Source organism: Saccopteryx bilineata, chromosome 8, assembly GCF_036850765.1.
Source record: "Saccopteryx bilineata isolate mSacBil1 chromosome 8, mSacBil1_pri_phased_curated, whole genome shotgun sequence".
In the NCBI taxonomy this organism is placed as follows: domain Eukaryota; kingdom Metazoa; phylum Chordata; class Mammalia; order Chiroptera; family Emballonuridae; genus Saccopteryx; species Saccopteryx bilineata.
Genome location: NC_089497.1, coordinates 98460232 through 98475627, shown reverse-complemented (window position 1 = coordinate 98475627; position 15396 = coordinate 98460232). Strand labels below are relative to the sequence as shown.

Below are 15396 nucleotides of genomic sequence, written 5' to 3'. Positions count from 1 at the left end.
TTTATCTTCTTTCCTTTTTATTCTTTCTTTTTCCTTTTGAATTTCATTACCTATAGTTGTTACAGTGTTAATTCTTGTTTTATATGAGGGTTTCATTTCAAAAACCTTTCCTTTTTTTTCTCTTTTCCTTTTTCTCTCATTCAACAAATTATTATATTTTCGATTCACATTTTTCTTTGTGGCATTTTGTGTTTTTTTACTTCATTTTTTATCTCTTTTGTCATCTTTCCTCAGTTCCTGCTCCTTGTTCTCTGTAGGTTTTGTACCATTTATCATTATAGAATTTTAATTTTTTCACTGTATCTTTTCAATTTTTATTTTTTTTAATTCTCTTATTAGTGTTATTAACAATACCACTCTCAAATGCCATTAAGGAAAAAGACATCAAATACCATGGATTCAAAAGACAGAGATGTACCTCAGACAGACTATTAAAAACCTCTAGAAAAATAGTTCAATAGCTTGGAAACCTTGGAGTTAAATGACAGAGAATTAAAAACTGCAGTCCTAAAAATACTCATGGTAATAAAAGAAAGCACAGAAAGGCAATTTGGAGAGCTCAAAAAACAATTCAATGAACAAAAAGAGTACTTCACCAAGGAAATTGAAACGATAAAAAGGAACAAAACAGAGATGAAAAACTCAATACGTGAACTGAAAAACGAGGTAACCAGCTTAGCTAATACAACAGGACAGATAGAGAAGAAAATTAGAGACACAGAAGACAGGCAACTAGAGACACTACAGAGAGAAGAGGAGACGAATTTTTAAAAAATGAGAAAGTCCTACAGGAATTTTCTGACTCTATCAGAAAAAGAAACATAAGAATAATGGGTATATCAGAAAGAGAAGAGAGAGAAAATGGAATGGGGAACATATTCAAACAAATAATCGATGAGAACTTCCCAAGCCTGTGGAAAAAACTAAAGCCTTGAATCCAAGAAAAAAACAGAATACTGAGTTACCTTAACCCAAACAGACATAGTCCAAGGCACATCATAATAAAATTATCACAAACCAATGACAAAGAAAAAATCCTGAAGTTAGCCAGGGAAAAGAAGAATACAATATATAAAGGAAGGCCCATTAGATTATCATCAGATTTCTCAGCAGAAATGCTACAAGCAAGAAGAGAGTGGATCCCAATATTTAAAGTACTGAAAGAGAGGAACTTCCAGCCAAGAATACTATATCCATCAAAGCTATCCTTCAATACGAAGGGGAAATAAAAACATTCACAGATATATAAAAGATTAGGGCATTTATCACCAGAGAACCCACACTTCAAGAAATACTATAGGGGGTTATCCCACCAGATACAAAGAACAAAACACAACAAAATCACAAGTAAAAGCTCCAACAAGATCACAATAAAAACAAGATTAATCTGTGACAACAGAAACAGAAAAGGGGAGAGGACAAAGTTTAACAGTAGCAAAGGAGGATGGAGTCCAGGAGCACTCATAAGATAATGTACTACACTGAATATGATATATATCCTTTTTATTACCCAACGGTAACCACCCCTGAAAAAACCAATACAGAAACACATGACTTAAAAAAAGAAGAAACAGCCTGATCACGCAGTGGCGCAGTAGATAGAGCGTCGGACTGGGATGCAGAAGACCCAGGTTCAAGACCCCGAGGTCACCAGCTTGAGCGCGGGCTCATCTGGTTTGAGCAAAATCCCACCAGCTTGAACCCAAGGTCGCAAGGTCGCTGGCTCCAGCAAGGGGTTTCTCGGTCTGCTGAAGACCCACGGTCAAGGCACATATGAGAAAGCAATCAATAAACAACTAAGGTGTTGCAACGCGCAATGAAAAACTAATGATTGATGCTTCTCATCTCTCTCCATTCCTGTCTGTCTGTCCCTGTCTATCCCTCTCTCTGACTCACTCTCTGTCTCATTTTAAAATAAATAAATAAATAATTTTTAAAAAAGAAAAGAAATGAGGGAAAGACGTATGGAATACAACCAAATACAAATGACAGAAAAAGAAAAGAGAAGAATCAAACAGGATACAGACCTATCAGAAAGCGATATATAAAATGGCAATAGGAAACCCTCAAGTGTCCATAATTACATTAAATGTAAGTAGATTGAACTCACCAATAAAAAGACACAGAGTAGCAGAGTCGATCAAATAAGAAAATCCAACTGTATGCTGCCTTCAAGAAACACATCTAAGCTACAAGGATAAAAACAAATTCAAAGTGCAAGGTTAGAAAACAATTCTCCATGCAAATAACATCCAAAGAAAAGCAGGTGTAGCCATTCTCATATCTAACAATGCTCACTACAAGACAACAAAGGTAATCAGATAACGATGGTCATTTCATAATGATAACGGGGACATTGAATCAAGAAGACAAAACACTTCTTAATATATATGCACCAAACCAAGGAGCACCAAAGTATATAAGATATCTACTACTGATCTAAAAATAAAAACTGACAAAAATACAATCATACTTCTAGACTTCAATACACCGCTGACCACTCTAGATCGTTTGTCCAAACAGAAATCAATACAGAAATACTGGTCTTAAATAAAACACTAGAACAATTGGATATGACATCTACAGGACATTTATTTCATCCCAAAATGCCAGAGTATACATTTTTATCCAGTGTACATGGAACATTCTCAATAATTGACCACATGTTGGGCCACAAAACTAACATCAACAAATTCAGAAAGACTGATAATACACCAAACATATTCTGTGACAACAAAGCTTTGAAACTAGAATTCAACTGCAAAAAAGAAGTAAACAACAAAGCTTTGAAACTAGAATTCAATTGCAAAAAAGAAGTAAACAAACCCACAAACTTTGGTAATTAAACAACATGCTTCTAAAACATGAGTGGGTCGCCTGACTGGGCGGTGGCGCAGTGGATAGAGCGTCGGTCTGCGATGCAGAAGACCCAGGTTCGAGAACCCGAGGTCGCCAGCTTGAGCGAGGGCTCATCTGGTTTGAGCAAAAGCTCACCAGTTTGGACCCAAGGTGGCTGGCTCAAGCAAGGGGTTACTCGGTCTGCTGTAGCCCCACGGTCAAGGCACATATGAGAAAGTAATCAATGAACAATTAAGGTGTTGCAATGCGCAACAAAAAACTAATGATTGCTGCTTCTCATCTCTCTCTGTTCCTATCTGTCCCTGTCTATCCCTCTCTCTGACTCTCTGTCTCTGTAAAGTAAAAAAAAAAAAAAAAAAAAACACATGAGTGGGTCAAGAAAGAAATAAAAGCAGAGATCAAAAGATACATAAAGATAAACGAAAATGACAATACAACATATCAGAATCTCTGGGATGAACAAAATCAGTAATAAGAGGGAAGTTCATATCACTACAGGCTTATATGAACAAACAAGGGAGAGCCCGAATAAACAAACTAAACATCACATTTTCTTTTTTTTTTTTTTTTGTATTTTTCTGAAGTTGGAAACGGGGAGGCAGTCAGACAGACTCCCGCATGTGCCCGACTGGGATCCAACCGGCATGCCCACCAGGGGGCGATGCTCTGCCCATCTGGGGCATTGCTCTGTTGCAACCAGAGCCATTCTAGCGCCTGAGGCAGAGGCCACAGAGCCGTCCCCAGCGCCAACTTTGCTCCAATGGAGCCTTGGCTGCAGGAGGGGAAGAGAGAGACAGAGAGGAAGGAGAGCAGGAGGGGTGGAGAAGCAGATGGGCACTTCTCCTGTGTGCCCTGGCCGGGAATCGAACCCAGGACTCCTGCACACCAGGTAGAGCAGTCCTGCTCTACCACTGAGCCAACCTACCAGGGCCTAAACATCACATTTTAAGTAACTAAAAAAGAAGAACAAAGGCAACCCAAAACCAGCAGAAGAAAGGAAATAATAAAAATCAGAGCAGAAAATAGAGAACAGAAAAACTATAAAAAACAATCAATAAAACAAGGAGCTGGTTCTTTGAAAAGATCCACAAAATTGACAAACCTTTGAAAAGACTCACTAAGGAAAAAAGAGAAAGGACTCATATAAACAAAATCCAAAATGAAAGAGGAGAAATCATCACAGACATCACAGATATACAAAGAATTATCATAGAATACTATGAAAAACTATTATATATGCCACCAAATTTAACAATCTAGATGAAATGGATAAATTCCTAGAACAATACAATCTTCCTAGACTGAGTCATGAAGAAGTAGATAGCTTAAACAGACCCATAAGCAGGAGGAAATAGAAACAACTATCAAAAACCTCCCAAAAAATAAAAGTTCAGGGCCAGATGGCTATCCTAGTGAATTCTATCCATCAATCAAAGAAGATTTGGTTCCTATCCTACTCAAAGTCTTCCCAAAAATTGAAGAAGAAGCAATACTTCCAAACACATTTTATGACATCAACATTAACTCTCATACCAAAATCTGGCAAGGACAACACAAAAAAAGAAAACTACATACCAACATCTCTAATAAATACAGATGCTAAAATACTAAACAAAATACTAGCAAAGTAAATACAACAACACATTAAAAAAAAATTCACCATGATCAAGTGGATTTTATCCCACAATCACAAGGATGGTTCAACATTCGTAAAACAGTTAACGTAATACACCATATCAACAAAACAAAGAAAACCAGTATGATCCTATCAGTAGATGCAGAAAAGGCATTTGATAAAATATAACATCATTTTATGTTTAAAACATTCAATGAAATGGGTATAGAAGGAAAATAACATAATAAAGACTATTTATAACAAACCATTAACTAACATCATATTAAATGGCAAAAACCTGAAAACTTTTCGTTTAAAATCAGGAACAAGGCCCTGGCCGGTTGGCTCAGCGGTAGAGCGTCGGCCTGGAGTGAGGGGGACCCGGGTTCGATTCCCGGCCAGGGCACATAGGAGAAGCGCCCATTGCTTCTCCACCGCCCCCCTCCTTCCTCTCTGTCTCTCTCTTCCCCTCCCGCAGCCAAGGCTCCATTGGAGCAAAGATGGCCCGGGCGCTGGGGATGGCTCCTTGGCCTCTGCCCCAGGCACTAGAGTGGCTCTGGTCGCCGCAGAGTGACGCCCCGGAGGGACAGAGCATCGCCCCCTGGTGGGCAGAGCATCGCCACTGGTGGGCGTGCCAGGTGGATCCCGGTCGGGCACATGCAGGAGTCTGTCTGACTGTCTCTCCCTGTTTCCAGCTTCAGAAAACTACAAAAAAAAAAAAAAAAAATCAGGAATAAGACACGGCTGCCCACTCTCTCCACTTTTATTCAACCTAGTGCTGGAAGTTCTAGCCAGAACAATCAGACAAGGGAAAGAAATAAAAGGCATTCATATTGAGAAAGAAGAAGTAAAGGTTTCACTTTTTGCAGATGATACGATCCTGTACATCGAAACCCCAAAGACTCCACAAAAAGACTATTAGAAACAAACCAATACAATAAGTCCGCAGGATACAAAATTAATATACAGAAGTCTACTGCCTTCTTATATGCCAACAATGAAACTTCAGAAAATGAACTCAAAAAAATAATCCCTTTTATGGTTGCAACAAAAAAAATAAAATACCTAGGAATAACTATAACAAAGAATGTAAAGGACCTATATAATGAAAACCACAAAGCATGGTTAAGGGAAATCCAAAAAGATACAATGAAATGGAAAAATATTCCTTGTTCTTGGATAGGAAGAATATAGTTAAAATGACCAATTACCCAAAGTAATATACATATTTAATGCAATTCTCATCAAAATTCCAATGTCATTTTTTAAAGAAATGGAACAAAAACTCATCAGGTTTATATGAAAATATAAAAAACTCCGAATAGCCAAAGTAATCCTAAGGAAAAAGAACGAAGCTGGGGGCATTACAATACCTGACTTCTTATTATATTAGAGAGCCACGATAATCAAAACAGCATGGTATTGGCAGAAAAAGACACTCAGACCAATGGAACAGAGAGCCCATAAATAAAACCACAAATATAAGAGCAAATTGTCTTTGATAAAGGAGCCAAAAATACACAATGGAGAAAAGAAAGCCTCTTCAATAAACGGTGCTGGGAAAACTGTAAAGCCATGTGCAAAAGAATGAAACTCGACTACAGTTTGTTGCCTTGTACCAAAATTAATTCAAAATGGATCAAAAAACTAAATATAAGATATGAAACAATAAATTACATAGAAGAAAACATAGGTACTAAACTCATGGACCTTGGCCATAAAGAACATTTTATGCATTTGACTCCAAAGGGAAGTAAAGGCAAAGGTAAATAAATGGGACTACATCAAACTAAGAAGCTTTTGCACAGCAAAAGATACTGACAACAAAACAGATAGACAACTAAATGGGAGATGATATTTTCAAACAACAGCTCAGATAAGGGCCTAATATCCAAAATATACAAGGAACTCACAAAACTCAACAAGCAAACAATGCAATAAAAAAATCTGGAAGCGGTTCGAAACCCTGGGCTTGCCTGGTCAAGGCACATATGGGAGTTGATGCTTCCAGCTCCTCCCCCCTTCTCTCTGTCTCTCCTCTCTCTCTCTCTCTGACTGTCTCTCCCTCTCCTCTCTAAAATGAATAAATAAAAAATTAAAAAAAAAAAAAAAAAATCTGGAAGATGACATGAACAGACACTTCTCCCAGGAAGAAATACAAATAGCCAATAGATACATGAAAAGATGCTCATTTTCACTAGCTATTAGAGAAATGCAAATCAAAACTACAATGAGATACCACCTCATACCTGTTAGACTAGCTATATTATCAACAAGACAAATAATGACAAGTGTTGGAGAGGCTGTGGAGAAAAAGGAACCCTCATCCACTGTTGGTGGGAATGTAAAGTAGTAAAACCATTATGGAAGAAAGTATGGTGGTCCTCAAAAAATTAAGAATAGAACTACCAGGCCCTGGCCAGTTGGCTCAGTAGTAGAGCGTCGGCCTGGCGTGCAGGAGTCCCGGGTTCGATTTCCAGCCAGGGCACACAGAAGCGCCCATCTGCTTCTCCACCCCACCCCCTCTCCTTCCTCTCTGTCTCTCTCTTCCTCTCCCACAGCCAAGGCTCCATTGGAGCAAAGTTGGCCCGGGCACTGAGGATGGCTCCATGGCCTCTGCCTCAGGCGCTAGAATGGCTCCGGTTCAACAGAACAGCGGCCCAGATGGGCAGAGCATCGCCCCTTGGTGGGCATGCCAGGTAGTTCCCGGTTGGGCACATGCGGGAGTCTGACTGTCTCCCCGTTTCCAACTTCAGGGGGGAAAAAAAAGAATAGAACTACCATATGACCCAGCAATCCCTCTACTGGGAATATACCCCCATAACTCAAAAACATTGGTGCATAAGACATGTTCAACATAGTATTGCTCACAGTAGCCAAGACATGGAAACAACCAAAAAGCCCTTCAATAGATGACTGGATAAAGAAGAAGTGGTACATATATACCACGGAATACTACTCAGCCATAAGAAATGATGATATAGTATCATTTACAACAACCTGGATGGAACTTGATAACATTATACTGAGTGAAATAAGTAAATCAGAAAAAACTAAGAACTGTATGGTTCCATACATAGGTGGGACACAAAATTGAGACACATGGACATGGACAAGGTGCAGTTGTTACCAGGGGGAGGGGAAGGGTAGAGAGGGAGAGTGTGGAGGTAGGGGAGGGACATAAAGAAAACCAAATAAAAAGTGAGGGAGGACAATTTGACTTTGGGTGATGAGTATACAACATAATCAAATGTTCAAATTATCTGGAGACATTTTCTCTGAACGTATGTACTCTAATTGATCAATGTCACCCCATTAAAATTAATTGTCTAGATGAAATTTAATAAAAGGAACTCACGAATATAGGAAAATTCTTTGGGAACATAAATACTTTCTTAACCCTTATTATGCCTTGCATAAAAGCTATATTAGAAGTATTTGCTCGTCGGCCTAGCGTGCGGAGGACCCGGGTTCGATTCCCGGCCAGGGCACATAGGAGAAGCGCCCATTTGCTTCTCCACCCCTCCGCCGCGCTTTCCTCTCTGTCTCTCTTTTCCCCTCCCGCAGCCAAGGCTCCATTGGAGCAAAGATGGCCCGGGCGCTGGGCATGGCTCTGTGGCCTCTGCCTCAGGCGCTAGAGTGGCTCTGGTCGCAATATGGCGACGCCCAGGAGGGGCAGAGCATCACCCCCTGGGGGGCAGAGCACCGCGCCTGGTGGGCGTGCCGGGTGGATCCCGGTCGGGCGCATGCGGGAGTCTGTCTGTCTCTCCCTGTTTCCAGCTTCAGAAAAATGAAAAAAAAAAAAAAAAAAGAAGTATTTGCTGATCCATCATTTTCTCATAAAGATAACCATATGACATCGGCAAGTCGTTTCATCTAAATTTTTCAAATGATTTCAAAAGCCCACCACTCTGCCCTTCACTGGTAACACTAACGACCTGACATCAATAATTTGAAATCATTATTTCGCTATTCACATGAGAACTACACGATCATTCACCAAGCCAGGTCTTTCCTTCTCTTTGTTGTCCCTCAATTGCCCCCAAATTCAAGGTTTCCGCCGTCGCATCCCAAAAGCTAAGTCCAGAAACCCACTGTCCCCAGGGGGAAGGAAACAACTGATGCTCCACGTCGCAGACACCCTCAAAGCAGAAAAGTGGGATCCAGTGATAGGCACAGCTAACAAACCCTTTCTTCATGTCCTAAAGTGGAGATTTACCTTAAATTCCAGGAAAGTGGTGGCTGCTATAACAGAGCTGAGACCAGTTACCACGAAGCTTCCCGACCTCCCTATCACCATAGTGACTTCTAAAAAGCTACGCGCAGTCCGTCTTCCCGCGATACTTTTCCGTCGCGCGTTACCCACGCGGGCCTCACAACCCGCCCCTCAGAGCCCGCCTCCTTTTAAGTGGCGTTATTGGATTACTGAGCCCCGCTTCCAGCTGTGGGCGGTACCCTCTTTTCTGGTTTTCTCTTTCAAAACTCGCTAGGTTGGTTTTGTTTTGTATTTTGCAATATTCTTATAAAAGTGCTGTTTCCGTAGGTTCTAGAAAAAACGTTTCGCTCTTCCTTTCCACTAAATAAAAAGGCTGCACGTCACCAGGGTTTCCCCTCCAGTAGTCCGCGCATGTGTGGAAGCGAGCAGGAGATGGCGGTGACAATCGCCGCACTTTTTTTCAAATTAGTGGTTCCCAGAAAGCATTGCGCAGATGTGTAACGAATTTCCGTTCGAGTTTGTATTTTAGGCGCCATTTTCGAGTGAAGGGCCCGGAGCCGAAAGAGCAAGTAGGAGCGGGGTTTGTCCAGCCGCTCCCAGCCGTGGTCTGAGTGGACCGTCCCGCAGGTAACGTGCGTCTGTTCCTGCTCGGGTTGTCGCGCTCTCAGCTCCGGCCCGGCCGCGCGCGACGAGTGGAGGCCCGGCGCTGACGCTCTCGTGTCACCCCTCCCCCCTGGCCGCTCCCGGCCCCGGGCTCCGGCGCTCTTCTCGGAACTACTTCAGCGTCGCTGGGGCGGGGGTCGTGCTTCCGAGCCCGGAGGACCGCGCGTGCTCTGCTGTCGGGGGAGGGCGTCCCCCCTGCCCGCTTCCCTTCCCCCACGGGACTCGTCACCGGGTCTTAGCCCGGCCGGGTGACCGAGCCTCCGCCGCGAGTCCTGGAGGGACAAACCCCGGTTACCCCAAGATGGTTGAATCGGAGCAGGCGCCACGGCGTCCAGTCTGGAAGTGCGAGCGGTGGACCCCAGGCTCCGGCCGTCTGCGCGCCGGGAGCTGAATGGCGGGGAGCGGGCAGTGAGGCGAGGCGCGTCCCGTTTTCTGCTCTAGGAGGTTAATAGTCCCTCAAACCTGGAGTGATACGACTCCCTCCCAGTCTGTGTGCACGTGCACCCCTAGCCCGTGAGCGTGGGCATGTTAGAAAGTGCCCGAGTGTAGGAATTACCTCGTTTAGAAATTACATTCAGATGCTCTTATACGCGCATACCATGGCCGATGGCGGTGCGGCACTAAAGAATAAAAGGAACCCTAGCAGTTCCCATCGTTGCTTGATTCGAGTGTAGGTGTCCCCATTTGCTTAGGACTTGTTTAAGAGTATGAATCCCGCCTCCTTAGGACTTGGATTTTTTGTGCCTTCTCTCCTGAAGACTCCTGGCGCTGAGCGGGGTTCTAGAGACCGCTCCTGGAAACAAGTAGTTGGAAGTTTCTGCCGGGCGGGGCGGGGCGGACGCTGAGCCGTCTGTTCCCACAGAGCCCGCGGCTGGCGAGCGAGCTCCCGGTTCTTCCGCGGCCCAGCGACCATGCCCCGTAAAGGCGCCCAGTCCTCCACCGCCCGGCGCGGAGACGGAGGGCCTCCGCGGTCCCCGGACGGCACCAGCAGCAACGCGGAGTCCGAGCCGCCGCCCAGCCGCGCCGGAGGCCGTGCCTCTGCTACCTCTGCTATGGCAGGTGAGTAGTCCGCCGAGACGCAGCAGGAAAGCACGCTGGAGGACCCTAGTGGGTCGGCGACTGGCTCTTTTTATTTGGCGTGGGCGAAGAGGCCTGCAGGATTGACATCTGAAGATCGTGGGTGGGTCCAGTTAGGTCAGCTCAAGAAAGCGATTTGGCAATTTTCAGAGGTTAGAGACTACGTGCAATTTCAGTGTAATGGTGCTGGAGGGGATGGGGGCGAGTTAAATAGATTCCTTGTGAAGTTCAGTGGCCTTGTTATTTCCGCGGAAATTGGCACGGTCAGCCAGTAGCCAGTGGACTCTTTTTCAGGCCTTATCTTCATGGCTGTAGGTTAATATGATGAAAAGTCGCTTCACCCTAACTACACTTTCGTGGTCTTAAAGTGCGGTTAAGGAGAAGATGGTAATTTACTTGAAAAAGATGAAACCCTACTTGAAACCACCTTAGCTTTTCTGAGTCCAGTAATTGGATGACATTATGAAACCCCAGTGACAGTTTCAGTGGAGCTAGGAGGTGTCCAAAGTCTAACATCTCTCCAGACATTAGCAGGCACTAGTCCTCAGAACGAATTACACTAAAGCAGACTTTTTCCCCTCTTGCCTTTCCTTTCCCTTCCCTTCCCTTGACTGACTTAGAGACTCCAAGTGAGGAAATTGATGATAGAAGTTTACAAGAGATTTTGAATAGCATCCCGCCTCCCCCGCCTCCAGCAATGACCAACGAAGCTGGAGCTCCTCGACTTATGATAACTCATATTGTAAATCAGAACTTCAAATCCTATGCTGGGGAAAAAATTCTGGGACCTTTTCATAAGGTATTTGACCGTTTTAAAGAACTATTGAAAGATAACGAGTCTTTATTACAAGGTGTTTCAGTTTTGTAACTCCTATATTTATTCCGATTGATACGATACACATGTATCATATGGCTTTTGACAATAAATTTAGCTTTTGTTTTATCTTACTATCTTCGGCACCTCTGTACCTATTAAAAAAGTTTTTCTCACTGAATAGAATTGGTGAATTTTTTGTTTGAAGGGAGAATTTTGTCTTGACTATTAGAATGGATTTTGAAAAAAGTTAGAAAGTGGTCTTTTTTAAGGTGTTGGAGTTTGTGATGGGTAAGAAAACTTAAGTTGTGTTAACTTGTAGCAATGAAAACTTTAGAATACTTATAGATTTGCTGCAAGTTAAAATCAGTAGTATGACCTTTTAAACTTCATTTTAATTTTCTTTTCCTGTTCTTTTTATGCAGCGCTTTTCCTGTATTATTGGGCCAAATGGCAGTGGCAAATCCAATGTTATTGATTCTATGCTTTTTGTGTTTGGCTATCGAGCACAAAAAATAAGATCTAAAAAACTCTCGGTACTAATACACAATTCTGATGAACACAAGGATATTCAGAGTTGTACTGTAGAAGTTCATTTTCAAAAGATAATTGATAAGGTAAGGGACTCGGACTATTTCTTTGCAACTTCATGTAAAGAATTCAGAGAGTTTTGATATTTTTCACATTTTATTATTTTTGGCTTGAATTTGGCTTTTAAAAATTAGTGTAAGGTTAAAGGAGAAAAAATTATTGATTTATTTACCTCCATGTCCTTATTTTCTTTTTGAGGAGTAGTGGTGGTGGATGTTAAACTTAAAATATTGAAATTTTTAGCCAGGGAAATTAATTTTAAGTACTTCATAGTAGTTAGGTGCTTACCTTTTTGGAATAAAATACTAAGCAGTTTTAGATTTCTGAATGCATTCTTTTACTGTAAATTTTTGGTTTGTTTAAAATGTCTATTTAGATTATTTTCTGTTTTGTTGGGAAAGGGTTTTTTCCTCTTCTGATTAATAATTAACTGGAAATTCATGGTTCAAAAATGGCTTCAACCAAAAAAAAAATGGAACCTAAAAATACAGAAAGCTAATTACATAATGAAAAGGGGATGTGACTTGGCTTGTAGGCTTTGTTTTGTTACAATTTTTTTTTAATATAAAATACTTTAAACCTATATGATGGCATATATTTTTTGTTCATTAAGTCCTGCTGTACAATTTGAATTGGAAAATAGATTGCTAGTAAATCAGATTTGATTCCATTGCCTATTTACATTTGATTTGTGTAAATTTTAAGTCATATTTTCAAAATGATGTAGCTTTTAAGGGGAAGTGAGTTTTAATAAAGTAGACTTTGTACTTATTTTTTTAATCTGATTTTTTTAATGTAGGGAATGTAGTTGTCAACTTTTTACAATTGTTTTTACCTTCAATTAAATATCCCTTACCCCCCAAAAAAACTAACCCGTATCACCTCATTACTGCCTTCTTTTTTCCTTGAATCATCCTCTGCAGTGTTTTGTTTGTTGTTGTTTTTTTCTTTTTTTAATGGACTAGTAATTTAATCTGTCAACATGATTTAATAATTTGAGTTTGTTTTGGATATGGTCAGATTCTTCTCCCCTTCCATCAACTCTTTTCTCAGTCATATGTTTTTAGGCTTGTTTGGAGGTGAGGAGGTTCTCTTGTTTTTGTTTATTTGGTTTGGCTTTTTGGTTTTTGTGATCTATGAGGAAGGAATCAAACAATTTTGAAAAGTATCTATTGTTTCTGAAAACTATTGCCAGGTTTTGTGCATGTTCTTTGAAATTTTTAATCCATAGAATTAGTTTCAGTATAAAGTGAGTAAAATTTGGAATAGACCTGTAACTTAATACCAGTTATTTTCTGGTTTTGTTTTTCCTCAAAACAGGAAGGGAATGAGTATGAAGTCATTCCTAACAGTAACTTCTATGTATCCAGAACAGCCTACAGAGATAATACTTCTGTCTATCACATTAGTGGGAAGAAGAAGACATTTAAGGATGTTGGAAATCTTCTTCGAAGTCATGGAATTGACTTGGACCATAATAGATTTTTAATTTTGCAGGTAAGTTTATTAAAGATTTCAGAAGTTTCCTTATTCCTGTTACTTTTTTTCCCCAATAATATTTAGGGAGGTTTCCCCTGTTGGATGAATCCTGTATTTTTGAAGCCTTAAAGTACTGTAGCAGCACATCATGGTTTACATACTACAGTCAAGATGCGAATCATTATTTGCTGCTCTAGAAATTTAAGGAAATGCATTCAAAACTGTATTTTCATCATCAGAAGCTCATGTTTGGATGAACTAACATACTTGTTCCGCTGTAGCAGCACGTAAATATTGGCGTAGTGAAATAAATATTAAACACCAATATTATTGTGCTGCTTTAGCGTGACAGGGTTATAACAACTATTTTATCATTTTTGTTTGTATTTCCCTTTAAGATAACATTTTAAATGAGATTCATTATCTCCTAATAGTTCTTTTCCTTTACTTTCATTCTTATTCTTCTCTAATATATAGAAAGAAAGAGAGAAAGAAACTGTATACGTGGTGTTTGCCAAATTTACCTAAGCACCTAGCTAACTTAATGTCTCTTTTTTTTACAGTTAGAATGGTTAACTAAAAGATTACTCAAATTGGTTTTTGTTTTGGTTAAAATCAAAACAAAACCTACTTGACCACTGTTGGAAGATCAGAGAATAACTGATATTTCATTCTAAAATATCACAACTCCTAAAGTGTTTTTTTTGTTTTGGGGGGTTTTTCTTCACCAAATATAAAATTAAGTACTTAAGATTAAGCAGATTATTATTAGAAACCCTATATTCTTTATTTGAGTAAGGACATGGTCTACCAGCATTGCTTGGTAAGAAAGACCCCTTTTCTTTATGTGTTACCTTTTTAAAAAAATTTAGTGTAAAACATGGCTTTGTCAGACATTAAAATTCCTTTTATTTGAAGCTATATTTTCCTGTGCCCTGTTCAGACTTTCCAAGAGTAATAAAAGCAAAACTATATTGTAATGTAGAAATAGTCACTGATATTTTTTAGTTTACCCCTTTTTATTTTTGTCTTTGAAAGAAAACATTACTTTCAGACATGCAATAGTGTATGTATGAGGTAAATCAGTATCATTCTGAAATGACTTATATTAATAATACTTTTTGTTACCAGGCATGGTATGTTTGTAGTACTTCTATCACCTAAACTTATTTTTTAAAAAGAACATTGGGAAATCAGCTCTAGATATATTTTTAAACAGGATTTGAATGAATTCAAATGTGAAACTAAAGCTTTGTGGGCTTTTTTTTTTTTTTTTTTTTTTTTTAACTTCTTGTGGGCTTTTCTGTTCTGGGATTTAGTTAGGTTAATTCTGGATAAAAAGTTATGTTCCTTTATAATACTAAATTTGATAATGATACCATTTTGTAGGAACCTGTACTTGTGCTTATCTTTTGTTTATTATTTATTATCCTGGGATAATCAAAGTTATACACATGTGTAAAGACATCAAAATAAAATGAGCTGCATTTTAACCATTTTAAGGGCAATTTTTTTCCTTGGTGCAGCTTCTCTTCCCAATTCAAGAATAAAGGAAACTTTAAAAAGTAACAGCTTCCCAAAAAAGTAAATAATAATTTTTAAATTGTCAACTTTCTTTTAAATATGTCCTTTTGAAGTGCCCAAGATACTTAAAGCCATTTGTCCTTGTGATAATCTCAGTCTTTTTATGTTGTCTTAAATTATTTTAAACATTTTTAATATCTAGGTAAACTTTCCAAGTTAACAGATTAAATTCCATTTGATTAAATTCACAGTTAAGAACCTTAGGAGCTCACCTGTTAGGAAGAAGAAGGAGGGTTAGACTAGGGTAGAACAAATGATGTCCCATTTAAAAGTTTGAGGGAAAGCTGCAGTGGTTACTGTGGATTTTTATTTAGTTCCTTATCAAAATCTTATATTCCTACGCTAGAGATTTAAAGCATTTGCAGTTAAGAATGTGGTTTTCATTGCTTCCCATCGCACTGAATAATGTCTGAAAGACTAGCTGTGGTTTGGGAAGCTGGAAACGTGGAGACATTATATCATCACCATCCAAGACATAAGCAATTACTTTGAATAAAA

General features: G+C 39.9%; 2 protein-coding genes across 6 annotated transcripts in view; one reads left to right on the top strand and one right to left on the bottom strand.

The window, feature by feature from the left end:
* IFT80 (intraflagellar transport 80) overlaps positions 1 to 15396 on the bottom strand; it is a 276992-nt gene that overhangs the window by 214890 nt on the left and 46706 nt on the right. The window contains exons 1-2 of one of the 5 annotated variants that reach the window (XM_066241593.1): positions 8694 to 8943; positions 2111 to 2189 (exon numbers count right to left, since the gene is read on the bottom strand). The exons of 1 other annotated variant lie outside the window; for it this stretch is intronic. The gene's annotated coding sequence lies outside the window, so the exon portion shown is untranslated. Of the gene's footprint in view, positions 1 to 2110; positions 2190 to 8693; positions 8944 to 15396 lie in introns of those variants that run through there. 3 more of the 5 variants (XM_066241591.1, XM_066241595.1, XM_066241596.1) reach the window with 3 other exon arrangements.
* The window catches only part of SMC4 (structural maintenance of chromosomes 4), a 39610-nt gene continuing 33223 nt past the window's right edge, over positions 9010 to 15396 (top strand). The window contains exons 1-5 of the mRNA XM_066241590.1: positions 9010 to 9317; positions 10112 to 10412; positions 11051 to 11229; positions 11670 to 11861; positions 13156 to 13332. Coding sequence (XP_066097687.1) covers positions 10265 to 10412; positions 11051 to 11229; positions 11670 to 11861; positions 13156 to 13332 — 696 coding nt within the window. The 5' untranslated portion in view covers positions 9010 to 9317; positions 10112 to 10264. The remainder of the gene's footprint in view (positions 9318 to 10111; positions 10413 to 11050; positions 11230 to 11669; positions 11862 to 13155; positions 13333 to 15396) is intronic.